A 27,946-nucleotide genomic window follows, 5' to 3' on the forward strand; every position below is an offset into this window, starting at 1 on the left:
GCATGTGGGCTCAGTAGCTGTGGCTCGTGGGCCCTAGAGCACTGATTCGGTAGTTGTAGAGCACGGGCTGATTTGTCCTGTGGCAAGCGGGATCTTCCCTGACCCAGAATCGAACCTGTGTCCCCTCCATTGGCGCAGATTCTTTACCACTGAGCCACCAGGGAAGTCCAGGTCTCGTTTTTTGATCCACTCTGATCATCTCTTTTAATTGATGTATTTAGACTATTGACATTTAAAGTGACTATTGATTACTGATAGTTGGTTTAATATATACCATATTTGTTATGCTCACAGTTCAGGTGGCCAGAAGTCCAAAATCGAGGTGCAGGCAGAGCCACACCCGCTCTGGAGGCTCTCAGGAGAATCCTTTCCTTACCTCCTTTTCTCTTCCAGCTTCTGATGACTGCCAGCATTTTTTTGGCTTATAGCCACGTCATTCCAGTCTCTGATTCTGCCTTCACATCACCTTTTTCTTTGTCTATAAGCACCTCTCTTATAGCGGTGCTTGTCATGGCATTGAAAGCCCAATTGTATAATCCAGGATAACCTCTTCATCTCAAAACCTTTAATATAGTCATCATATAAGGTAGCATTTATGGGTTCTAGGAATTAGGACATGGGCATATTTTGGGGAGCTTGTTATGAGTTGAATTATGCCCCTAAATATACATGTTGAAATCTTAGTCCCAAGTACCTCAGAATGTGACCTTATTTGGAAATAGGATCATAGATGTAATTAGTTGATAATGAGGTCATACTGGAGTAGAGTAGGTCTCCAATCCGGTATAACTGATGTCCTTATAAAAAGAGAAAATGGGACACAGATGTATACCCAGGGCATAAAAGATGGAGTTATGCTGCCACAAGCCATGGAACACCGAAGATTACTGGTAAACCACCAGAAGCTAGGAGAGGAACATGGGTTGGATTCTCCTTTACATCCTTCAGAAGGTGCAAGCCCTGCTGACATCTTGATGTCAAACTCTGGCCTCCAGAATTATGAGACAATAAATTGTTATTTAAGCCCACAGGTTTGTGGTACTTTGTCAACTCTAGTGAGCTAGTATGGGAGCCATTATTGGCCTACCATGTTGTGGTAGTGGTTTGTTGCCAAGAAGTGGAAACTAGGACCAGAGTCTTATTAACTCCTCCCTGACACCCATTGGTATGCTTAATGGCTTTTATATTTATCCTTTCTCTCCTGTCTTCCCCTAACTGAGGAATGGACATGCTGTAATGGGATATGAAGGGTTAAGAGGATCCCATTACCACCTGCTGCTGGTTTGTCTCCATTCTGTTTAATGGGAGGTAGGAATGGATGGAGGTTCTATGTAATTGGAGCAATTTGTTATCATTTTAAACCACAATGAAAAATTGACTATTGGTTTTCACAGAGGTCTCTAGTAAGAGACTGTGTGCACAAAAAAGATCCATTGTTAAAATCAAGGCATTTCCCTTTGTGTATTTTGCTGGATACCTCCAAACTTGAGTAAGTCTGGGAACAGGTTTACAGAAACTAGTCAGTGAATAATTTTCTCAGTTTCCTCAGATCTTCTCTTTAGCTTTTGTGGATTCAATTTAATGAAAAAAATTTTTTTGAATATCTGCAACGTGCTCGGCATAACACTAGATACTGTGACAGAAAGATGTGTAAGACATCAACATACTCACTGTCTCAGGGGAAGCAGACATAAAAATGTAGTTACTTGTAAGTATTCACAAGTATTGAGAGGTCTATTAGACATCAGGGAAGGTTTCATGGAGGAAATGATGCTTTAACTGGTTTTGAAAGATAAGTAGAAATTTGCCAGACAGAAGGTAGATGAGTATTCCACACATAAGAGAACAGCATATACAAAAAAATGAAGCAGCATGTCATGTTCAGAGAAACTGCATATAATTTTATGTTGCTGGAGCACAAATTGTGATGCAGAGCAGCAGAAGATGAGCCTGGAGAGGTTAGCAGGGGCAGCTACCCCACTACCTGATGTTGTTGCTATTTTGGAGCACTATGAAAGTCAAGTAGCATGTGGATAAGTGTTACTGTTAGGCAGCATAGATTCCATTCTTTTCCTCTGCTTGCCTGTGTTCTTTTATTATAGACATCTATTCAGTGGCCAGCATTCTAAAATTTATCTCTAATGTCTAAAAAGCAAACATTCAAAATTTAATAAGTTTGCCATTTGCCTGGTTTTATTTAAATACTATTTAGACACAAAAATATGTGTGTCTATTGTGTGTGTCAGCCAAATAAGTCAACAAATTGGGGTAAGAAGTTTTTGCTGCATTAAATTAAGGTGGCAAGGCAGAATCAGTATACCTGTGTTGCAGGAAGGGGGACCCTTCTGGGGCCCAAAAGGTTAACACTCGGAAATGAATTACCCAAGGAGATACATGAGCTGACAAAGCAAGAGACGTTATTGGGGGCGCCGGGCAGAGAGCAATAGGGTAAGGGAACCCAAGAGGACTGCTCTGCTACATGGCTTGCAGTCTTGGATTTTATGGTGATGGGATTAGTTTCCTGGTTGTCTTTGGCCAGTTGTTCTGACTCAGTCCTTCCTGGTGGTGCATGCATTGCTCAGCTCAGATAGATGCCAGCAAGAAGGATTCTGGGAGGTGGTAGGACACGTGGCGTCTCCTTTTGACCTTTCCCAAACTCTTCTGGTTAGTAGTGGCTTTTTAGTTATGTGTTCCTTACCAGGACCTCCTGTCATAAAATAACTCACTCAGATGGTTACTATGGTACCTGGCCAGGGTGGGTGGTGTCAGTCAGTGTGCGTCCCCTAACAACTGTAAGATGGTTTATTCTAGAGGCTGCCAAACCATTTGAGTCCTTGTCTTTGCCCATTTCTTTATCAGCCTGTAACCTCTTCTGTGGTTGCTAAGGCTCTGGGCACTTAAGATTTGATAGTTTATTTAAAACAAAAATGCATTGCTGTGTTTTGGAATTATTTAGAGTAAGTGAGTGTAATCTTGTAAGCTTGCCCCAACAATCTATGCACAATTTCAGAGACAGATATCGCTTTCCTTCTCCTCTCCCTTCCATCTTTCTCTCTCTCCCTCAGCTTAATTTTTCTTTTGGCTTAACTGTTACAGTAGTAAGTTCTATATGCCCTTACAAGGCAGGGTTTTAGTTATTGTATACTCTGTTCTGTGACTCATATATGCTTTGCTCAGCTTATTGTAAGCATTCAGAATCTCCTGTATTTACAAGATGTGTTTCAGTTGGTTCAGTTCAGTCCCTGTCGTGTCCAACTCTTTGTGATCCCATGGACTGCAGCATGCCAGGCTTCCCTGTCCTTCACTGATTCTTGGACCTTGCTTAAATTCATGTCCATTGAGTCGCTGTTGCTATCCAACCATCTCATCCTCTGTCTTCCCTGTCTCCTCCTGCCTTCAGTCTTTCCCAGCATCAGGGTCTTTTCCAGTGAATCAGTTCTTTGCATCAGGTGGCCAAAGTATCGGAGCTTCAGCATCAGTCCTTCCAATGACTGACTATTCAAGACTGATTTCGTTTAGGATGGACTGGTTGGATCTCCTTGCAGTCCAAGGGACTCTAAAGAGTCTTCTCCAACAGCACAGTTCAAAAGCATCATTTCTTTGGTGCTCAGCTTTCATTATGGTCCAACTCTCACATCCATACATGACTAGTAGTCATGTATGTAGTCTAGCTTTGACTAGATAGACCTTTGTTGGCAAAGTAATCTCTCTGCATTTTAATACGCTCTCTAGTTAGGCATAGCTTTTCTTCCAAGGAGCAAGCATCTTTTAATTTCATGGCTGTAGTCACCATCTGCAATGATTTTGGAGCCATTGTTTTCCCATCTATTTGCCATCAAGTCATGGGACAGGATGCCATGATCTTAGTTTTTTGAATGTTGAGTTTTAAGCCAGATTTTCACTCTTCTCTTTCACTTTCATCAAGAAGCTCTTTAGTTCCTCTTCACTTTCTTCCATAAGGGTGGTGTCATCTGCATATCTGAGATGTGTTTAGGTGTGTTAGAGTATTCTTTTTTCATAATGAAATTTTTTGCACCCCAAGAGAAAAACACAGTATAGTAGATTTTCTTAACTTTAATAGTTAAGGTCCACACTGTTCACACTGCATGTTTGTCCTTCCACCCATACGTGTGAGTCCCAGGAATGACAACATTTTTTTTCCTGTTTAGAAAATTAAAAAATAAAAGTATTTGATGTTTTTTAAGAGCTCATAATATCCTAGTGAGAATTTGGGAAGAGAAATGAGATTGAAAAATAAAGCTTGTAATGTCAGTAAGAACTTAATAGGACTGTGTGGTAATCATTTGATCCAAAAAGAAGCTTTCTTTGCTTGGTTAAGAACTAAAGCTGTTCCTTAGGGAACTTTAATGGTACCCCAACTAAGTGGCTACATCTGGAAAGTAAAATACTAAAAGGTCTACCATTAGGCAAGAGCTATGGAGAAAGCAATTAACCATGTAACTGACACAGGACCTAGCCCTGCTGAATTGTCCCTGGGATTTCTGTGCTCTTAGACACTGGTCCTTTAAAGTTTGTTGAGCATTTAATCTATTCAAGTAAGTAGCTGCCATCTAAAGAAAGATAATGGATCTACTGTTGTTAAATCTTCAGCATAGTTCCCAAGAGTACCCTGGTGTTTAATGAAGAGCCAGCCATCAAGTATTGAAGAAGAGGGGCAGCCAGGAATAAGAAAAGATGTGGTTCAGACTCCACCTCCATACCTTAGTAATCTTCAACTGCTTCAGTTTCAAGAGCAGCATCATAGGTGGCCTCACTCTTACTGTTTTGCCCCTTCCGAAAGCCCAGACAATGTGTAGCCATTGTTTTTAAGGAGCCTGGAAGGCTATAGCTGATGATGAGATAGAATAATTTATTTGGTATACTGTGTGAAGGTGAAAATGGAATTCTGCATTAGGGTACAATTGATAAATATTCTTGAAGACACAGAGCAAGATATTTTAGTGCATATTCCATATCCACATTCCTTAAATAGAAAATGAGGAAAAATCTATATCCTGAAAACCAGTATGTATAGGTTAGGAATGGTTTCCGTTGCTGGTACCTAACAGTAACTTAAAACTTTATAAATACATATAACACAAGAAATCTAAGAATTAAGGTGGAGCAGTTAAGCAAGGTTGTTGAAGACAGCTCTTTCTGCCTCTCTGCTCTGCCCTTTTTAAGCTATTTTACCTTTCAGTCTCAAGTTTTCTTGCCTCGCTGTCAGATAAGGAAGAAAAAAGGACTAGCACCAGAAATTTTCTTCTTCTAGCTTTCCCTTTGTAAGGAAGTAAATGCTTTCCCAGAAATGCAGTCTTCTACCCCGACTCCCAGTAGTTTTCTGTGTCTCATCGGCCTGAACGGTATGACATTTAATCTTGGCTGCATGGGTATCTGGAAAAGTAAGTATCTGGCTTTTCAGCCTTTGTGATAGGAGGCAAGGAAGAAGCATTGGAAATAAGGGTTGAGTTTTAAAACTAAAACCTATTGGGGTTTAGAAGCTAATAAACCTACTGGGGAGTAAACCTATTCTCCAAACCTATTGGCTGTCCCCAGACACCATGCCAGCGCCCTCAGTTCAGTTCAGTCGCTCAGTTGTGTCCGACTCTTTGCGACCCCATGAATTGCAGCACACCAGGCCTCCCTGTCTATCACCAACTCCCGGAGTTCACTCAAACTCATGTCCATTGAGTCAGTGATGCCATCCAGCCATCTCATCCTCTGTCGTCCCCCTTTCCTCCTGCCCCCAATCCTTTCCAGCATCAGAGTCTTTTCCAATGAGTCAACCCTTCGCATGAGGTGGCCAAAGTACTGGAGTTTCAGCTTTAGCATCATTCCTTCCAAAGAACACCCAGGACTGATCTTCAGAATGGACTGGTTGGATCTCCTTGCAGTCCTACCTTCCCCTAAACAATCTAGTATGCAAGGCATTAATTGACAACAGTCTTTTCAGGACCAGAGAAGCCTAATAAGCTATGTAGATTTCCACTTTTAAAGCCATTGGACATAGAATTTAGTTTATGGCCTTGGTGCTGCTAAGTTGCTTCAGTCATGTCCAACTCTGTGCAGCCCCAGAGACGGCAGCCCACCATCCCTGGGATGAATCCCCGTCCCTGGGATTCTCCAGGCAAGAACACTGGAGTGGGTTGCCATTTCCTTCTCCAATGCATGAAAGTGAAAAGTGAAAGTGAATTCGCTCAGTTGTGCCCCACTCTTTGCAACACCATGGACTGCAGCCTACCAGGCTCCTCCGTCCATGGAATTTTCCAGGCAAGAGTACTGGAGTAGAGTGCCATTGCCATCTCTGCCTTACTGAAAAAAAAAAAAAGTCACAAAAATATTATTAAAAAGAGAAGGAGGGATTCTGGAAAGGTGGCAAAGTAGAAAAGACCAGGAATCTGTTTCCCACTGTTTTCCTGCTTATGCAGCAGTTGCACAGGCAGAATCTGTCTGATGTAACTATTTTAGAACTTTGGAGTCTGTTGAGGGCTTACAACTTCCAGGGGAAGAATTGAAGGGTAAATTGTGGCTATTTCTGTCAATTTTGGCTGCACACAGTAGCAACTACCTATCCTCCCACCCTTAGCCAGTGCCAAGCAGCTGTGCATGCAGTTTGCACACGGAACGTGAGGGAGCTAAGATGGGCAAGAAGAACTCTTTCTTCTAGGTATCAGGGCTGTATCTCAGGGTGCTGACTGTTGCTCTGATCACAGAGGGGTAAACAGGTAGCCATTTTGTTGAATTTCCTCATATTGTTAAAGTTTAGGACATTCAAAATATGTGGAAAGTTAAGAAGTGATTGTGCATGCCAGGGGAAAGGATCAGAAAAGACCTGAGAAAACATTAAATTTACACCTCAGGCTGATCCATGACACAAAGACACTCTACAACAACCATAAAAACAAACAAAAAGCAAAAACCAGCAAGTTCTGGGAAAGAGGAGAAAAAATATCTGATTTCCAGAGTTACTGTTTTATTAGATTCAAGTAACCAATGTTCAACAAAAATCACAAGGCATACAAAGAAACAGCAAGGTATGGCCCATTCAAAGGGGGAAAAAAATCAACATAAACTGTCCCTGAGAAAGACCTGATGGCAGATCTGCTAGACAAAGACTTTAAAACACCTGTCTTAAATCTCAAAGAACTAAAGGAAGATGTGGAGAAAGCCAAGAAAACAATGTATGAACAAAATGGAAATATCAATAAAGAGATAGAAAACCTAAAAAGAAATTCTGGGGCTGAAAAGTTCAGTTACTGAAATGAAAAATTCACTAGAGGGTTTCAAAGGCAGATTTGAGCAGGTAGAAGAAAGAATCAGTGAATTTGAAAATAGGAGTTTGGGGAATTTCCTAGTTGACCACTGGTTAGGACCCAGTGCTTTCACTGCCAGGGCCTAGATTTGATCCCTGGTTAGGAAACTAAGATCCCACAAGCTGCATAGTGTGGCCAAAAAAGGAAAATTGGAATTTGGAAGTTATCAAGTGTGAAGGACAGAAAGCGAATACTGACAAGCAAGCAAAGCCTAAGGGACCCCTGAGTTACCATCAGGTAGACCAGTATATGCACTGTGGGAGTCCAGAAATAGAGGGAAGGAGGGAGGCAGGAAATAAAGAGGACAGATCGGAGAGAAACATTGAGGAAATAATGTTTGACCACTTCCCAACCAAAAATCTCAAACTCCAAGAAGGTGAATTCAGAGATCCACATCAAAACACATTATAAGCAGATTTTCAAAGTCAAAGAATCATAAGAACAGCAAAAGAGAAATGAACCATCACATACAAGGAAACATCAATAAGATATAAGCAGACTTCTGATCAGAAATTTTGGAGGCCAGAAGACAATTGACCAAATGTATGCAAAGTTCTAAAAGAAAGAAACTGTCAATCAAGAATCCTGTATCCAGCAAAATTGCCTTTCAAAAATGAGAGAGAAATTAAGACATTCCCAGAGAGGTAAAAGCCGAGGGAGTTTGTGACTGCTAGACTTGACCTGAAAGAAATGCTTGGGAGTCCTGAAAAGTGAAATGAAAATATACAAGATAGTAACTCAATGCCATTTGGAGAAATATTAATAAGAATCTCTAGAAAAGTAAATACAGGGGCAATTATAAAGCTAATATTATTACTACAAGAGTGAATGACTTGTAATTGCACTTTTTGTTTTCGGCATGATTTAAGACAGTAATGCATTTAAGGAAAAACATTTCTATTGTAAAAGATAATATTACTGTAACTTTGGTTTGTCACTTCAAATCTTGTTTTCCATGTAATTTAAGAGATTGATGCATTTATAAGGATTATTTAAGTTTTGGGAGTTTGCAGTGTATAAAATTTTAATTGTGTGAAATAAGCAATGGAAAGAGATCATCAGAGAACTGTAAAGGAGCAGAGTTTTTGCTTATTATTGATGTTAAGCTGGTATAAATTCAGATTTGAGTATTAAAACTTTAGCATGTTGAATGCAATCCTCATGGTAACTACAAAGAAAGTAGTTGTAGAATATACACAAAAGGAAATGAGAAAGAAATTTAGACTTTTCACTACAAAAAATCAACAAAAGAAGATAGTAATGCAGAAAATGAGGGGTAAAAAACTATAAGGCATGTTGAAGACACATAGACAGAAGTAAGTTCCTCCTTATCAGGAATTACTTCAAATATAAATGAGTTAAACTCTTCACTCAGAAGACAGAGATTGGCAGAATGGCTAAAAACACGTGATCCAAAAAAGAATAAATATTGCCATTTGCAGCATCGTGGGTGGAATAAATAAGACAGAGAGACAACATGATATCATTTATATGTGAAATCTAAAAAATAATACAAATGAATCTTTTACAAAACAGTAACAGACTCACAGACATAGGAAACAAACTTATGGTTACCAAAGGAGAAAGAAGTAAGGGCATAAATTAGGAGTATGGGCTCAACAGATAAACACTACTGTGTATGAAACAGATAAGCCGCAAGATTTACTGTATATTGCAGGAAACTATATAATATCTTGTAATAACCTATCATTTAAAATAATCTGAAAAAATATAACTGAATCACTTCCTGTATACCTGAAGCTAATGAAATATTGTAAATAACTGTACTTTAATAAAAACAAAAGAAGCCCACATGATCCAACTATATGCTGTCTATAAGAAACTCACTTGAGACCCAGAGACACAAACAGATTGAAAATGAGTAGATGAAAAAAAGATGCTCCATGCAAGTAGTAACTGAAAGAGCACAGTGATGAATATACTGATACAAGAATAAATAGATTTTAGATCAAAGTGAAAGTTTAAAAAAAAAGTTACAAAAGATAAAGAAGGATATTATATGTTAATAAAAGTTTCAGTGCAGTAAAAATATGTAATGACTGTATAGAAAACTCTTAGAAGAAAAATAGGACAAACGCTTCATGATACTGGATTTGGCAGTGATTTCTTGGATATAACACCAAAGGAACAAGTAAGAAAAAAATAGATTGGATTTTATTTAAGTTAAATTGTTTTTATACATTTGAAGACAGTATCCACAGTAAAAAGGCAACCTACACAATGGGAGAAAATGTTTGCAAGTCATATATCAGATAATGGATTAATACCCAGAATGTATAGAAAACTTCTAAAACTCAACAGCAGGTCTTCCTTAGTGGCATCCAGTGGTTAAGAATCTGCCTGCCAGCACAAGGGATACCAGTTCAATCCCTGGTCTGGAAAGATCCTACATGCTGTGCAGCAACTAAGCCTGTGCACCGCAACTACTAACCCTGTGCTCTAGAGACTGTGACTGCAGCTACTGAAGCCTGGGCATTCTGGGGCCTGTGTTCCACAAGAGAAGCCACCGCAGTGAGAAGCCCACGCACCACAACTAGAAAGTAACTCATGCTCAGCGCAACTAGAGAAAGCCCTCACACAACAGTAAAGACACAGTGTGGCCAAAACAGAAAATAAAATTTAAAAATACAAAAAATAAAACTCAGCAACAACAAAGCAACCAATTAAGAAATGGGCAACACTCTTGCCACTGTTATTCAGCATAATTTTGGAAGTCCTAGCCATGGCAGTCAGAGAAAAAAAAGAAATAAAAGGAATTCAGGTTGAAAAAGAAGAAGTAAAACTCTCACTGTTTACAGACAACATGATACTATGTGTAGAAAACCCTATAGGTATGATCAGAAAATTACTATAGCTAATCAGTGAATTTAGCAAAGTCACAGGATACAAAGTCAATACACAGAAATCCCTTGTATTTCCGTATACTAACAATGAAAAATCAGAAAGAGGAGTCAGTCCCATTCACCATTACAATAAAAAGAATAACTAGGAATAAACAGAGACAAAATAAACAAGGAGACGAAAGAGCAGAAAACTATAAGACACTGATGAAGTCAAAGATGACATAAGCAGATGGAGAGATATACCATGTTCTTGGATTAGAAGAATCAATATTGTGAAAATTACTAAATACTGCCCAAAGCAATCTACAAATGTGATGCAATCCCTATCAAGTTCTTGCCTGGAGAATTCCATGGACAGACCATGGCGTCGCAAAGAGTCAGACACAACTTGAGTGGCTAACACTTTCACTTTTTGCTTTCTATCAAATTGCCAATGGTACTTTTCACAGAAATAAAACAAAAAATTTCACAATTCATATGGAAACACAAAGACCCTGAATAGCCAGAGCAATCTTGAGAAAGAAGAATGAAGCTGGAGGAATCAATTTTCCTGACTTCAGACTATACTACAAAGCTACAGTCATTAAGACAGTATGGTACTGGCACAAAAACAGAAATATAGACCAATGGAATAAGATAGAAAGCCCTAAGGTAAACCTGCACACCTATAGGCACCTTATCTTTGAGAAGGAGGAAACAATATGCAGTGGAGAAAAGATAGTCTCTTCGGTAAGTGGTGCTGGAAAAACTGGACAGCTATATGTAAAAGAATTAAATTAGAACACTTCCTAACACCATACACAAAGATAAAATCAAAATAGGTTAAAGAGTTAAATATAAAACTAGAACCTATAAAACTGTTAGAGGAAAACACAGGCAGAACACTCTTTTGATATAAATCACAGCAAGATCCTCTATGACCTACCTCCTGGAGTAATAGAAATTAAAAACAAAAATGGGATCTAATTAAACTTAAAAGCTTTTGCACAGCAAAGGAAACCATAAACAAGATGAAAAGACAAACCCTCAGTATGGAGAAAATAATTGCAAATGAAGCTACTGACAAAGGATTAATCTCCAAAATACACAAACAGCTCAGGCAGCTCAATGGCAGAAAAACAATCAAAAGATGGGCAGAAGACTTAAACAGACATTTCTATAAAGAAGCTATACAGGTGACTAATAAACACATGGAAAATGCTCAATATTGCTTATTATTAGAGAAATGCAAATCAAAACTCCAAAGAGGTATCATCTCATACTTGTCTGAATAGCCATCATAAAAAGAAAAAAACTACCAGTGGTAAATGCTGGAGAGGATGTGGAGAAAAGGAAACCCTCTTACACTGTTGTTATTTAGCTGCTGAGTCGTGGCTGACCTTTTGCAACCTCATGGACTGTTGCCCACCACGCTTCCCTGTCCGTGGGATTTCCCAGGCAAGTATACTACAGTGGGTTGCCATTTCCTTCTCCAGGGATCTTCCCAACCCAGAAATTGAACCTGCATCACTGTCACTGGCAGGCATTGGGAGGCAGATTCTTTAGTGCTGAGCCACCAGGGAAGCCCTGGTAGTGCACTGTTTGTGGAAATGTAAATTGATATGGCCACTATGGAGAACAGCATGGAGATTTCCCTAAAAACTAGGAATAAAGCTACCATGTGACCCAGCAATCCCACTACTGGGCATATACTTTGAGAAAACCACAATTCTAAAGGACACATGTACCCCTGTGTTCACTGCAGCCCTGTTTATAATAGCCAGGACATGGAGGCAGCCTAGATGTCCATCAACAGACAAATGGATAAAGAATTTGTGGTACATCGATATACAATGGAATATTATTCAGCCATTAAAAAGAACACATCTGAGTCACTTAGTGAGGTGGATGAACCTAGAGCCCATTATAGAGAGTTAAATTAAGTCAGAAAGAGAAAAGCAAATATCATATATTAACACATATATATGGAATCAAGAAAAATAGTATCGATGAACCTATTGCAGGGCAGCAATGGAAATGCAAACATAGAGAACAGACTTGTGGACACAGTGGAGGAAGGGGAGGGTGGGATGAATTGAGAGAGCAGCATTGGAACATATACATTTCCATATGTAAAACAGATAGCAGCAGAAATTTGCCATATGATGCAGGGAGCTCAACCTGGTGCTCTATGACGACGTGGAGGTGTGGGATGGAATGGGAGGTGGGAGGGAGGTCCATATGTATACCTATGGCTGATTCATGTTGACATATGGCAGAAGCCACCACAACATTGTGAAGCAGTTATCCCCCAATTAAAAATAAATACTTTTTTTTAATGGGCAAAAAGCCTTGAATAGACATTTCTCAAAAAAAGATACACAAAATAGCCAACTGGTCATGAAAAAATATTCAATATCACTAATCACTAGGGAAATGCAAATTAACACTACAGTGATAACTACTTCACATCCATTAGAATGCATGCTTCAAGAACAACAACAACAACAACAACAAACACCCAGATAGTAGCAAGTGTTGTCAAGGATATGGAGAAATTAGAACCCTTGTGCATTGTTGGTGGGAATGTAAGATGGTACAGCCAATGAGGAAGACAGTATGATAGTTCCCTCGAAAAATAAAAATAGAATTACTATTTGTTGATATATAATCCAGCAGTTCCACTTTTGGATATATACCCGAAAGAATTAAACGCAGAGATATATATACAACTGTATTCAAAGCATTATTCACAGTAGTTAAAATATAAAACAACCCAGCTGTCCATTTACTGATAAATGGATAAACAAAATGTGGTATATATACATACAGTGGGTTTTCATGCAGCCTTAAAAAGAAATTCTGCAGTATTCGACAGCATGGATGTGCTGAGTGAAATAAGTCACAGACAAATAACACATGATTTCACTCACATGAGGTTCTTGCTGCTGCTGCTGCTGAGTTGCTTCAGTCGTGTCCAACTCTGTGCGACTCCATAGACAGTAGCCCACCAGGCTCTCCTGCCCCTGGGATTCTCCAGGCAAGAACACTGGAGTGAGTTGCCATTTCCTTCTCCAATGCATGAGAGTGAAAAGTGAAAGTGAAGTCGCTCAGTCGTGCCCAACTCTTAGGACCCCATGGACTGCAGCCCACCATTCTCCTCCGTCCATGGGATTTTCCAGGCAAGAGTACTGGAGTAGGGTGCCATTGCCTAGTAGTCAGAATCTTAAAGACAGAAAATATCGTGGTGGTTGCCAGAGAGTGGGAAGGGGAAAATGAAGAGTTACTTTTTAATGGGTATAGAGGTACATTTCTACAAGAGAGAGTTATGGGGGGTGGATGTTGGTGATGGGTGCACAATAAGATGAATGTATTTAATACCACTGAACTGTACAGGTAAAACAGCTTATATGATAAATTTAATGTCATGTGTATTTTATCACAATTTAAAAAAAAAGAGCAAGAGGAGGAGGAGGGAAGATTTACACTTCCTGCTTTACTGTGATACTAGGGAATCCCATAGAAGTTGAGATGACCAGGACTTTCTAAGTACATTGAAACCTGAAGATTATATTTCTCAGTCCCATAATAAGTAACATTCATAAATAAAGTGAAAATAAAATACCTAATTTTATTCAGTTATAAAACTCACAAGAAATTATATTTGCCATTCCTTTTTCCATACTACCCAGTCCCTGGTTGGGGTTGGCCTGTATGACCTTTGGAGCTCTTTTCCTTTCTGCTGTGATTTATTAGGCACCTGTAACTTACTTGGCAAAAAACACTACCCATGGGGCTCATGATTTTTCACATTTGTCATAAATAGGAGGAGGGAACAGGAACAAAAATAAAAATGAGTGATCAGGTGTGGCTAAGCATTTAAAACTTTGCATCCTTTGTCTGGATGTTATGAATAATGTGTTAGTGTTAATCCCAGATCCTAACAGTGAAGATCCAGCAATTCAGTGTTGACGATAGGTTTGAATATTCTTTTTCCAAATGCCAACTGGTTTGTCAGTTTGATTGTAATGTATCTTTTCCTCTTGTCAGATACTCCAGGGCAAACATTGTAAAGGGAGGAATCCAGTTCTTGACATGGCTTGACTTCTGTGTGTTGCTGATATTCTGCCCAATAAAATTCAAGTAATTGGGATCCTGAAAGAAAATGCTTAAAAGGATGTGGTTAAAACTACCACTGGTGGTTTGGGGAGTGAAGAAGGAAAAGGTTGCTGTTGATGAATTTATATTTTTTTGCACAGAGCATTTTAGTTGGTAGTAAAGTTCAGTGAGGCCTTCCCAGGTGGCTCAGTTGGTAAAGAATCTGCTTGCAGTGCTGGAGGCCCAGGTTCAATCCCTGGGTGGGGAAATCCCCTGGAGAAGGAAATGGCAACACACTCCAGTATTTTTTGCTTGGAAAATCCCATGAACAGAGGAGCCTGGTGGGCTACAGTCCACAGGGTCGCAAAGAGTTGGACATGACTTTGCAGCTAAATTAACCAAAATTCAGTGATGGAATCAGATACCCAAAGACAGTAAATTGATCCACAAGCCATGGTTTGAATGCCCTTTCATACAACAACAATATAACCGCAGTTACTGAAAGTGTCCAAAGTGCCTTTCTATAATAAAGGGAACCTGGTATCTAACAAAACAGTAGGGGGATACATTGATTCTCATTTATTTGCATAGTGAAATATACTTTGGAAATGGAGATGGAAAGGAAGCAGATCATTCTGAAAGTGTACCTGTTAAAGGTCTTAGAATCTAAAGGTGATAAAAGCTTTTCAACTGTTATACCACTGTATAACACCTAATCACTGTGACCTAATCACTGTGTGGATCACAATAAACTGGAAAATTCTGAAAGAGATGGGAATACCCGACCACCTGACCTGCCTCCTGAGAAACCTATATGCAGGTGAGGAAGCAACAGTTAGAACTGGACATGGAAAAACTGACTGGTTCCAAATAGGAAAAGGAGTACGTCAAGGCTGTATATTATCACCCTGCTTATTTAACTTCTATGCAGAGTACATCCTGAAAATACTGGGCTGGAGGAAGCACAAGCTGGAATCAAGATTGCCAGGAGAAATATCAATAACCTTAGATATGCAGATGACACCACCCTTATGGCAGATAGTGAAGAGGAACTAAAAAGCCTCTTGTTGAAAGTGAATGAGGAGAGTGAAAAAGTTGGCTTAAAGCTCAACATTCAGAAAATGAAAATCATGGCCTCTGGTCCCATCACTTCATGGGAAGTAGATGGGGAAACAGTGAAAACAGTGTCAGACTTCATTTTTCTGGGCTCCAAAATCACTGCAGATGGTGATTGCAGCCATGAAATTAAAAGACGCTTACTCCTTGGAAGAAAAGTTATGACCAACCTGGATAGCGTATTAGAAAGCAGAGACATTACTTTGCCAACAAAGGTCCGTCTAGTCAAGGCTATGGTTTTTCCTGTGGTCATGTATGGATGTGAGAGTTGGACTGTGAAGAAAGCTGAGCACCAAAGAATTGATGCTTTTGAACTGTGGTGTTGGAGAAGACTCTTGAGAGTCCCTTGGACTGCAAGGAGATCCAACCAGTCCATCCTAAAGGAGATCAGTCCTGGGTGTTCATTGGAAGGACTGATGCTGAGGCTGAAACTCCAATACTTCGGCCACCTCATGCAAAGAGTTGACTCATTGGAAAAGACTCTGATGCTGGGAAGGATTGGGGGTAGGAGGAGAAGGGGACGACAGAGAATGAGATGGCTGGATGGCATCACCGACTCAATGGACATGGGTTTGAGTGAACTCCGGGAGATAGTGATGGACAGGGAGGCCTGGTGTGCTGGGATTCATGGGGTTGCAAAGAGTCGGACACGACTGAGCAACTGAACTGAACTGAATCACTGGAAAAGGAATTTATTGAGTACCCGTTGTGTGCTCTCTGCCAAGTTAAGCCCCAAGATAGGATTGGTTGGAAGGGTAAAGAATAAGTATGGGGAATTCCCTGGCGGTCCAATGGTCAGAATCAGCGCCATCACTGCTGGGGCCTGATTCAGTCCCTGGTTGGGAAACTGAGATCCTAAAAGCCACTTGGCATGACCAAAAAAATAAGTGTAGGATACATTTTTAACCGTCTGGTAGTTTATAGTCCACTTTAAAGGATAAAACTGTGAGAGCATGTAGACTAGAATTCTAAATTATATGGTGCAGATTGTTCAAAGTACCATACAAGTTCAGGGAAGTTAGACTACTGAAGGTTAGAATCATTAGAGAAGCTTTCAAAAAGCAGCTGGGTTTCAGCTGAGCCTTGGAAGGTTATAGTATTGAGATAAACTGAGGCGAGAGAGAAAGGCATGTCTGAGAGTAGAGGGATTGTGTGTAGGCACAAAATTGAGAACAAGTGGATTTTGCAGATCAGGAGAGACTCACCTGGATAGAAAGCACTAATGGAAGAATAGGAGAAAATAGTTATAAAAATAAAAGAGGTCCAGAAAACTATACATTTTACATTCCTTTAAAATCTACTTTGGGAACGATTTCAGCCCCCTCACCCTCAGAGTCGAGAAATTCTTCCCAGTGATTTAAATCCCTTTTGCTGCTGTTTTGACTTTTTCATGTTGTCTTAATTCTTGAAATTCAATTTGTTTCTTATTCTAAGCTCCTCCCATTAGGGTATTCTTGGTCCTCACTGGACCCAGCCTTTAGTTCTATAGAAAAGATCTAATGTTTATAATAATATCAACTCCCCTTTTGAATATTGATAATGAAAATACTCCCACCATCGTACACATGAATAAGAGTTTTCTAAGTTGGGGGTGCTTTATCACCCTTAATGTGCTATGCTGCTGCTGCTAAGTCGCTTCAGTCGTGTCTGACTCTGTGCGACCCCATAGACGGCAGCCCACCAGGCTCCCCACTCCCTGGGATTCTCCAGGCAAGAACACTGGAGTGGGTTGCCATTTCCTTCTCCAATGCATGAAAGTGAAAAGTGAAAGTGAAGTTGCTCAGTTGTGTCCGACTCTTTACGACCCCATGGACTGCAGCCTACCAGGCTCCTCCATCCATGGGATTTTCCAGGCAAGAGTACTGGAGTGGGGTGCCATTGCCTTCTCCTATGTGCTATGCTAGTTGGCATCTATTCAACAAATGTTTATTAAGCATCCACTGTGTGCAGGTACTGTTCAAAGTACAAACAAACAAATGAGGATTCTTGCACTTGAGGGGCTTATATTCTATCAGATGGCTTCTCTGCCAGGCCAACTTTCAAATAATGTGTCTCCTCTAAAAATTCTTCCTTTTTCCAGTGGACTAATTTAGTCAACTGCCAAAATCTTCTCTTTAAGACACTCAAACAGCCTTTTCCAAGCAGAAAATGTTTCAATCCACAGACAGAAGGATTTTCTTTAGGTACAGTTTGTTGGATTTTTTCCCCCTCCCTTCAGTTTATATCGTTCATTCCCCTGACAACATTTTTCTCTTAGAATATTTTGGGAAGAAGTTTCCTGTTCTTATTTTTCCTCTATAAATTACCTTGCTCACACATGCAGCCTGTGAGCTGCTGCTGCTGCTGTGGTTGTATTTATTTGTTGAACAATCCTGTGCTTTGAAATGATTCATTCAAGAGCCATGAAGCATTCAGAGCAGGATGTGTGACTCATTTCATAAACAGCAGCATCTTGAAGTAGAAAGCAGGAACCTAAGATTGACTAAGGTACAGATGAAAGTTATGTTGGATTGAGGTGTGTGTGTTTAGTCCCTTCCCTTCTCCCTTTCCCCGCTTTCCCAAACCTAAATGATATCTTGCACTGGGAACAGAAGTTCTCCAGTGAGGGTGAGAAGCATAAGATCTCCCAGTTTGCTCTTTCAGAATACGTGATCAGTTGAAGTGATTAAATAGTGTTTTCAAAAAGGTCAGCTATTCTTTCCACCCTGCTCAGCACCAATATCACTGTATTCTAGAGCTTTCTACCTATAGTTATCAGTTTTCTCCTGTTTTTCAAACTATTTTCTTTCATCAGGATATGCCCGAGTGTAGATATTATAACAAAAGAAAGCTATTCTGTTCATGAAGTGCTGCCAAACCCACAAACTTCGGAGAAGAGTATGGTTAGGTTTCAGCATAAGTGATTTTTCAGACTATCACAAGTAGAAACTCAGTTCCCTGATAGTTTAGGCATCCAGGACTCATTTCCTAGTAACTCAAGAGTTCTGATTTGTCTCCTTCCCCCAGTCTACTCTTCTAAAACAAGGAAAGGGACGTGAATTAATCATAGGTCAGGATATAAGAGCATTTTAAAATGTGAGGCAAATCCACATGGAAACTGGAGCTGTGGTGGCCAAAAACAACATTTCAGGAATGAATTTGGCTAAGGGTGGAGCGCATATTGCACAGAAATTTCATTGGTCACAAAAGTTTACCAAGGACTTAGCTTAAAACTGCTACATTTCTAATGCCCATATGCTTATGCCTGGCTCAAAGTCAATAGACAAAAATTTATCTTTAGTTTGGGCTAAGCTCTCATTTGCCCTGAACCTTCTCTTCAATTCTATTTAGTGGTGCTGTTTCAACAAGTGTCTGGGAAACTTGTCTTAACGGGATTAGGAAAAAAACTCTCTCTGCATTGACTTACTTAGAGTTATTCTACAAAGAAAAGCTAATTTTTAAATATACCTGTCTACCTTAAGATTTAAAGAGGGAAAGAGGGGAGAGCTAACTGAATATATACTGTGTGCCAGGTACTAAGTTTTATATAACTATTTCATTTAAAAGCTTAAGAAAAGTGGGGTATGAGGGTTCCTTCTGGAGTGCCTGAAATGTTTTATATCTTGACCTGGGTTGTGATTACAGCAGGGTAAACTTCCCTGTGGCTCAGACAGTAAAGAATCTGCCTGCAATGTGGGAAACCTGGGTTCAATCCCTGGGTCAGGAAGGTCCCCTGGAGAAGGGAATGGCAACCCACTCTAGTATTCTTTTTATTTTTCTTCCCACTCTAGTATTCTTGCCTGGAGAATCCCATGGACAGAGGAGCCTAACACAGTACAGTCCATGGGATCGCAAAGAGTCAGGCACAGCTGAGCAACTAACACTTTCGCTTTATTTCTTTTCATACTTATATAAAAATTCATTGAGCTCTACACTTGAGATTTTTGCAGTTTATATACATTATACATCAACTTTAAAAATTTAGGGCTTCATTCACTGACATGTATTCCTGATTTCCAGTTCCCACTGTGCTTGTTCTTCAAGCCATTCCTAACTTTTTACTTAGTTCTTTAAGTTTATTAGTTTATTTAGTCAGTTCTTCTTAGTTTATTTAGTCAGTTTGCTAGTAGGTGGGAGTCCAGTTTCTTATTACAGGAGACTGGGTGAGAATGAAACTTCCTAGAAATGGAAAGTATTTTTTACCAAAACTATGTCTTCTATGCCGATTCTAATGCTAATATCACTTTTCAGATTGACTTCCTCATAGTCCTGTAGTCTCTTTTATGCTTTTTAAACTAAGAAAATTTCCTTTCTTGATATTTTTCTTCCTCTGTTGAGGAGTGAAAATCCGAAATAGCCAAAAAGGAAAATAGCCGATTTGCTTTTCTCGTCCCCAGAGACGGGAGCCTGGTGAGCTGCCGTCTATGGTGTCTCACAGAGTCGGACACGACTGAAGTGACTTAGCAGCAGCAGCTTTGCTACTAACAAGGCAGTGCATGAGAACTGCATTTAGTCTGTTCTTCTCCCAATTACAGTGCCTTCTGTCTCATCTTCCTAATTTCCTTCTCCTAAGTGTTTGCAGATTGGCAGTACATCAGCCATTTTCTGAAATGAGGTTGCAAGTTTTCTGCCTGTGTTTTTTTCCTTCCAAGTTTCTCATCCAAAAACATGTGTTTGGCAGTTTGGCAAAGGAAACTAAAAAACAGCCTTTTTGTTTGTTTGTCTTTTCTTTTCCCTGTTATCTTGAAGCAGAGTTTCTCAGCAGAGACACAAATGACATTTGGGGTCAGATAATTTTTTGTTTTAGGGAACTGTCCGGTGCATTTCCCAGGCCTCTGCCCTCTATAGTTAAGTAGTAGCATTCCCTGGGTTGTAATAAGCAATTGTTACATTGCCAAGTGTCCCCTGGGGGGCAGAGTTGCCCCTATTTGAGAACCACTACCATAGAGTGTAAACTGTATTTAGAGGAAAAGTGTTTGAGGGGAAAGAATCAGGTTTGGGACTTCACTAGCAGTCCAGTAGTTAGGGCTCTGTGCTTCCACTGCAAGGGACATGGGTTCCATCCCTGGTGGGGGAACTAAAATCCCACAAGCTGTGCAGTAAGGCCAAAAAAGTTAATTTGGAGGGGAAAAAAAAAATCAAGTGTGGCACATGATTAAAATTCCCATTAGATCTTCAGGTATGTTATCTAGATCAGAGCTCTCCAAAAGAAATGTATTGCAAGTCACAAAATGCAAGCTACATAAGTAGTATTGAATTTCCTAGTAGCCACATTAAAAAGTAAAAATAAACAAGTGACATTAATTTTAATAATATATTTTATTTAAGCCAATATATTCAAAATACCATTTTAACATATAATCAAAATAAAATTGAGATATTTTACATTCTCTTTTTCATTTTTCATACTAAGTCTTCAAAATCCAGAATGGATGCTAAGTCTCTTTAGTCGTGTCCAACTCTTTGCGACCCTATGGACTGTAGCCCACCAGGCTACCTCTGTCCATGGAATTCTAAAGGCAAGAATACTGGAGTGGGTTGCCATGCTCTCTTCCAAGATCTTCCTGACCCAGGGATGGAACCCATGTCTCCTGTGTCTCTTGCATTGCAGGCAGATTCTTCACCCACTGAACCACCTGGGAAACCCTTGTGTGCACAGTACAGGACAGTACATCTCAATTTGAACTAGCCACATTTCAAGTGCTCAATAACCACATGTGGCTGAGCGAGTGAAGTCGCTCAGTCGTGTCCCACTCTTTGCGACCCCATGGACTAGTAGCCTACCAGGCTCCTCCCTCCATGGGATTCTCCAGGCAAGAGTACTGGAGTGGGTTGCCATTTCCTTCTCCAGGGGATCTTCCCGACCCAGGGATCGAACCCGGGTCTTTGGATAGGGCAAATCTAAGTCGTCTTGGTCTCTAGCTATGGTAACAAATTAGCACATAATACTTTCCCTCTCCCATTTATGCCAAGAGGCTGTCCTGATTCATTTATTTGGGCAAATAAGACTCTCAACTTTATTGTGTTACTATTTACATCTTCTCCCAAGGCATATAAACTGCCTTCGTGATCCATTATAACTTAAATTCTTCAGTCCAATTTTGAATAATATCAACCCTCAGTTGTCTTGGAGATGGTTAATATCTACACATTTATTGAAAATTATCATTTTTTACTCTACAACCAAAGTGAATATTCCCTAAGTTGAGTGGCTGTTTGCCAAAACCTTGGTAATAGGTAAGAGCAAAGAACAAAGGAAGACTCACTAACTGTATTAACAAATGAGAGAGCTGGATTTTTAAATGGGCAATAATTCAAAAAGGAGATCCTTTTAAGGAACCCCTCTACCCATTTTATTTAATTCAATAGAATAATCTATTTTTAATAAGGTCAAATTTTTATCACTTAATAATTTTAGACTTTTTAATTGAGAAACTGCTTTTAAAGGGATGGTTTCCTTAAGCATATGGTTCAAGATTCACCTAGAGGCTTCCCTCATAGCTCAGTTGGTAGAGAATCTGCCTGCAGTGCAGGAGACCTAGGTTCAATCCTTGGATCAGGAAGATCCTCTGGAGAAGGAAATGGAGACCCACTCCAGTATTCTTGCCTAGAAAATCCCATGGACAGAGAAGCCTGGTGGGCTGCAGTCTATGGGGTCGCAAAGAGTCAGGCACGACTGAGCAACTGATATTTCACTGCAGAGAATTCTTGAGTTAACTCTTAAATATAACAAGAGAGAATATAAGGAACAATGAAAATAATAGCCAGATTGACATTCACTTTGATTTAAAAAAAAAAGTATAGGACTTCCCTGGTGGTGCGGTGAACAGGAATGAATATACCTGCCGATGCCGGGAACATGGGTTCAATCCCTGGTCCGGGAAAATGCCGCATGTCATGGAGCAGCTCAGCCCTTGCATCACAGCTACTGAGCTGGTGATCTGGGGCCCTCAGGCCATATCTCTAATGAGCCCCTGGGCCACAACTACTGACCCCGTGTGCCTGAGGCCTGTGCTCCACAGCGAGAGAAGCCCGTGAACCACAACTAGAGAGTAGCCCCTACTCTCCGCAACTAGAGGAAGCCCGTGTGCAGCAACAAATACCAGCACAACCGGAAATTTTAAAAACCGCAACACTCTTTCATTAAAAAAAAAACTTTAGTAAACTCTTATTCTCTTCCTTACTCCGGCAGGGAGAGATGACTGGAGCCAAAGCATGCCAGTGTCCTGCTTCTTAAGCTCCTCCTCTCCTGTTATTTTCACTCCTCCTCTGAAGCATACCATCTGATTTAGTTCAGAAGGATTCTTAGTTTTTGTAGTGTCATAACCCACAGTGGCTGTCTAATGAAGCCTGTGATCCCCTCCTCAGAATAATATTTTTAAATCAGTAAAATAAAAGACATAGGATTACAAAGGAAGTGATTATTTTGATATACAGTTACCAAAATACTTTTAAGATATTTGATAATACGTGTGCTTTTTTAAGCATAATACTGTCTGTAAGTTCTAGTGGCAGGTCTGGTGACTATCATAATTTTGAAATAGTGATGAGTAGAAAGGCTATTCTGAGATACCTATAATAACTAATGTAATATGAGAATATGTGCAATTTCTATGATGAATTAGAAATGCTAAATTTCAGAATGTAGTGAAAATGAAGATGTAATTTTTTTCCTGTGATCACAGTTTTCAAAACCCTATGAGATGCTGATGGGTGGGAGATCCCTTTAGCCACGTTCAGGTCTCTTCAGATACCAGCTATTGGTTTGGAAAAAATAAACCGCTGAAAGAGGAATAGGGTGATATGAAGGGAGTGGGGTTGTGTAGCAGAGAGGAACAAGAGCTAGAGAACAAACAGATCACAACTATGCAGAGAAGTAACAGGAAGGGGAGTTGCCTTTTAAAATACTAAATGATCCTAACTAGAGCAAGGCCTGGAAATTTAAAATCTTTCTCCAAGCAGTTCTGGGTAAGCTAGATTTCCGTAGAAAAGGACTTTCTGCTTGAAAGTCATTCTTGTGTATTCTAGAACATTGTGCCAAATTTTTTAGACTACCTACAGAAAATTTCCTTGAAGTACCTATAAATGTATTTTTGAAAAAAAGATTGTCATAACATCACCAGTACATTTTGAAAACATATACCCTAATCTGCTATTCTTCCTGTCCCTGTAAAGTGATTGTTTTTCCTCTTTCATAGACTAGTTCTGCTCATTTCCTTTTACCAAATACCCAGCAATCCCAAACCCTCGGCACTGATTTGTTTACCTAGAAATGTCATACCCATGGTTAGAAGACTTTTCCCCCGCTGTCCCACTCTCTCCATCCTTTCCTTAGGGAAAAATCTGTGACTGAAAAAGTTGATGCCTATGATAACTAATCAATGTCCATGTTGCCTAAAGTTAACCAACAATGGAGAAAACTAAAGTTCTTGGCTAAATATCCACACACTCTATTCAGTTTTGTTCGGGATCCATTGGAAACAACTAAGGCAGTCTTCTTTTGACTGTTTTACTTCTTGACTCTTAATATGTTTAATTGAAAATTCCCTTTACCCTTCAGGCTTGTAGGCCTAGCCTGGAAGGATTTTAGGTCTTAAGCTTCAGTTATGATAGAGCTTAGAGAAAATGTGGGGAAAGCTGCTTTTAGGTAAAATAAAGAAATTTAAATAGTTCAGTTTTGCTTTCTTGCCTGGATAGGTGCTAGGATGGAGCCAACTCCTGACTGGTTAGAAGTCAAGAAGAGCTGTGGATAGAGAGCCAAAGGAATAGTTTTGGTGGGAAATGTGTATCCAACTAATGGGAGTGAAAAAAGAGGACTAACCAATCATTATTTTTAGAAACAAAAAGACAAATAGAACCATGTTTCAGAGCCTGGCTAGTGAAAGAGCTGTGGAAAACTGCAGCATCCAAGCTGTTACTGTGTTGCAGGCATGTTTTAATGAAGGAACATGGCCAGGCAGCCTCAAAGGGAATTTTGAGGGTATCATTCTTTTGAATTACTGCTGTTCATCTGTTCTCTTCACCACCCCCTTCTAAAGAAAGGGGGGAGCATAAATTACTGTCCAATAACCCTGTCTTACTTAGTCATAAACTGAGGCAGACCTAGCCTCACATTTTCATTGTCCTTTCACCAAACCCCTAAATAAATAAAATCTCCATACCATCTCCTTTTTCCCTTCCCTCATCCTGCCTACAGGCTTCTCCCTACCCTAACAAAAAAAAAAAAAATTTTTTTTTTTTTGCTTGCGTTTTTATTCTACCATTATGTAGTCAACAGCACTGCACTGGCCCCTTTATGGCTGATGGAGCCCAGGCGGGCTGCCCGATGAAGGGAGACAGCATTTGGCCGATGGGGCTGGTGTGTGCCATTACTTCTGGCCATTGGGCCTCTGTCCTCTACAGCTCCATCCTGGCTCATTAAAACCCTCAGCCAAATAGCTGGGCAGGCGCCTGCTGCAGCACTGTAGGGGCCAGGAAGTTAAATGGTTCTCCTAATCCTGCATAATTTATCTCTCTGTTAGCCCCCTCATAAATAGTCCAGTTCAGCCCTACCATGGAGAGCTTCATTCTGAATTTTCTATATTTTCGTGATGACCAACTAGTACCCAGCCTTTCTCTTCTCCTTTCTTTATTATCATTATTAAACATTATTTTCCCCTTGCTTATTACGAGCTAGCCTTAATGTTTTTTTCATTTGGAACCTCCTGCCTGGATCCCACTTCACCAACAATCTGTCCATTTCTCTCATTTGGACCTGGTATTACAGAGCAGTTGGTGCTACGGTCTTCCCCTTCCCCTCTCCTCCAGATTTCTAGTGCTTCATTTCTCCTTTCCTATTTTCTCTATTTTAATGCATCTCCTCTCCTTTTCCATCATTTCCATTTTTTTCTTCCTTCCCATCTCCTCTCCAGTCCCTCTTTCCAGGGACCAACCTTACTGTAGGATGTTTGGTAGGACATTTTAAAAAGGGCACTGAGTCACTTTTTTTTTTTTTTCACATCTCTGTTTCTGTTTCGTTTCAGAGATTTACAAACGAGGACCACCTGGCAGTTCATAAACACAAGCATGAGATGACATTGAAATTTGGCCCAGCCCGAACTGACTCAGTCATCATCGCAGGTATTTGCTGCCCCAGAAGCCACGTGCCTTGATATCACCAGACAGTTAAGATTAATACCAGGGACCAGATGTACTGGGAGCTGTACTCCCCTTCTCCCATTAAGAGCCCTTATGTGATCTGCATTTAATCAGGAGAAAGGAACACTAAAAGCTCCCAAGTTTCTATTGTGCCCTCCACTCTCTCAGTTTTTAATATAAGATTGGGTTCTGCGGTTTTTGAGGTGGGTGTGTTGAGGTTTTTGTCTTTAGCTGTTTTCAGTCTATTCCCTCCTTGCCTTCTTTTTAAGACTTTGGAAGATTTGCAGATGAAAGATGCCTTTGACATTTTTCCCTACCCACAGCGAAGGGGTGAACAAAAGAAAGCAAGGAAGCTGGCCTAGCCTGGCTGCTTCTCTTTCACTGGGCATCAGTTTTCCCCCAGGCAGGCGGGTTGTCAGTTCGTGAATTCAACTTCCCTTTGTGACCGCGGACACCACTGAGGGCAAACAGGACGCTTAGTCAGTGGGACTTTTCTAAGGCAGTTTGGGTGACCTGGAACCTCTCACTGGTTGCTCTAGGTACTGTTTTGCTTGCCTGTGCCATTCTCAACGGAGCATTCTCAGCAGCTCCTCTCAAACAGTGCAGTAGTTCTCTCATGCCGTTTTCAGCTAGACAGGCAGACAAAGTGGGCTCTTTCTTTTGATACCACGAGGGGTTCTGATTTAGCCTGAGTTAAGCAAGCTTATCTCAACGTTTAACCAATGGAGAATTTAGTGATGATTATTGTATTGTGTCAGTTAATAAGGCACAATTTCTCTAAGTGTGCTCATGCTCAGTCATGTCCGACTCTTTGCAACCGCATGGACTGTAGCCTGCCAGTCTCCTCTGTCCATGGAATTTTCCAGCCAAGAATACTAGAGTGCGTTGCCATTTCCACCTCCAGGGGATCTTCCCAACCTGGGGTAAAACCCATATCTCCTACATTGGCAGGTGGATTATTTACCTCTGCATCACCTGAGAAGCCCAATCTTTCTAAGTACTACTAGCCAAAGTGCTGGTTCTGTACATGAAGGAAGGGGCTTGCCCTATAGATCTCCTGTACCTTATTATTTGTTGAATATCTACTGTGTGTACCAGGCACTTTGCTGGGAGCTTGTGGATTGTAATTCCTGGAAAAAGACTTAAGTTGGGGATATTGTCATTAATGATCCTTAAGAAAGCCTGGGGAAGGTCCTTGGAAGAGTGGAGAGGACATAAACATGTATGTGAGCAACACATACTTAAATTTATTGCTGGGGCCTGTATATATGGAAAAAATTTTAGTATTTTAAGTCAAGTATAAGTGAATAATAAAAACAGTATCGGTACTCAGAGAATTATTATTAAGTGAAATTCATCGAAGAAGTTTATGAAAGAGGTAAATTTGGGGCTCTTGAAAGTCCCTTGGACAGCAAGGAGATGAAACCAGTCAATCCTCAAGGACGTCAACCCTGAATATTCATTGGAAGGGCTGATGGTGAAGCTGAAGGTCCAAAACTTTGGCTACCTGGTGCAAAGAACCGACTCATTGGAAAAGACCCTAATGCTAGGAAAGATTGAGGGCAGGAGGAGAAGGGGGCGACAGAGGATGAGATGGTTTGATGGCATCACCGACTCAATGGACATGAGTTTGACAAACTCCGAGAAATAGTGAAGGACAAGGAAGCCCAGCATGCTACAGTCCATGGGGTTGCCAAGAGTCAGACACAACTTAATGACTGTACACACACCAAATTTGGGGCAGAGTTATCAAGCTGGACAGGTTATTCCAAATGCATGGAAATGTCTATGCCACCCTCCATGAGTAGGGAGAGAAAATGATACAGGACGGTCCCAAAGAGATAAAATGTTTCCCTGTTATTCTTTGCCTTCTGTTTCAGAGCATTCAGAGCATTCATTGCACATTTCAGCTATCCTATCTAGTCTGGTGATTCTCATATCTCCAAATTAAAACCTGGTACCTCACATGTATTTCTGTTTTCAGATATTCATGTCAGTGACTGTCAGTTAAGAAATTCCTTGTCCCCAAAACCAGCTCCTCCGCTTTGATATTCAGTGATATCAATATTCTCAAAATCTTATATTGTTTTATTCTTTCTTCAGTTCTGACTGTTGTATTCCTTTCTGTGCTTCCTGCCATCCACCATCAGTGTGCTTGAATTCCTCCATAGTCTCCTAGCTGGACTCCTTGACTGGTCTCTCATTCTAATTCATCTTGCATTCTGTTGAAAAGCCAGACTTGGTGAAATTCTTGTCCTCTGCTCAAAATCTGTCATTTTCTTTTTATTTTCTCTTACTTTAAGGCTATTTTTATTTGGGTTTTCAAGCTTTCTATAACCTTGCCCTGTGGTATTCGCCCATCTTTAAATGCAACTTATTTCCCTAACGTGACTGTCTTTTGACCTGCGCATACCTTTTTCTCCTCACCTATGTATTGGTGCCCATACCTGCTTCTCTCTG

At 40.3% G+C, this 27,946-nt stretch overlaps 1 protein-coding gene across 5 annotated transcripts in view; it reads left to right on the forward strand.

The window, feature by feature from the left end:
• Nucleotides 1–27,946, forward strand: part of LOC101123619 (cyclic AMP-dependent transcription factor ATF-7) — a 96,540-nt gene that overhangs the window by 38,874 nt on the left and 29,720 nt on the right. For all 5 annotated transcript variants that reach the window (XM_060412535.1, XM_012174150.5, XM_012174149.5 and 2 more), the window contains one exon: nt 25,372–25,468. In XM_060412535.1, coding sequence (XP_060268518.1) covers nt 25,372–25,468 — 97 coding nt within the window. The remainder of the gene's footprint in view (nt 1–25,371; nt 25,469–27,946) is intronic.

The sequence above is a fragment of the Ovis aries genome, chromosome 3 (genome assembly GCF_016772045.2).
Source record: "Ovis aries strain OAR_USU_Benz2616 breed Rambouillet chromosome 3, ARS-UI_Ramb_v3.0, whole genome shotgun sequence".
Taxonomy (NCBI): Eukaryota; Metazoa; Chordata; class Mammalia; order Artiodactyla; family Bovidae; genus Ovis; species Ovis aries.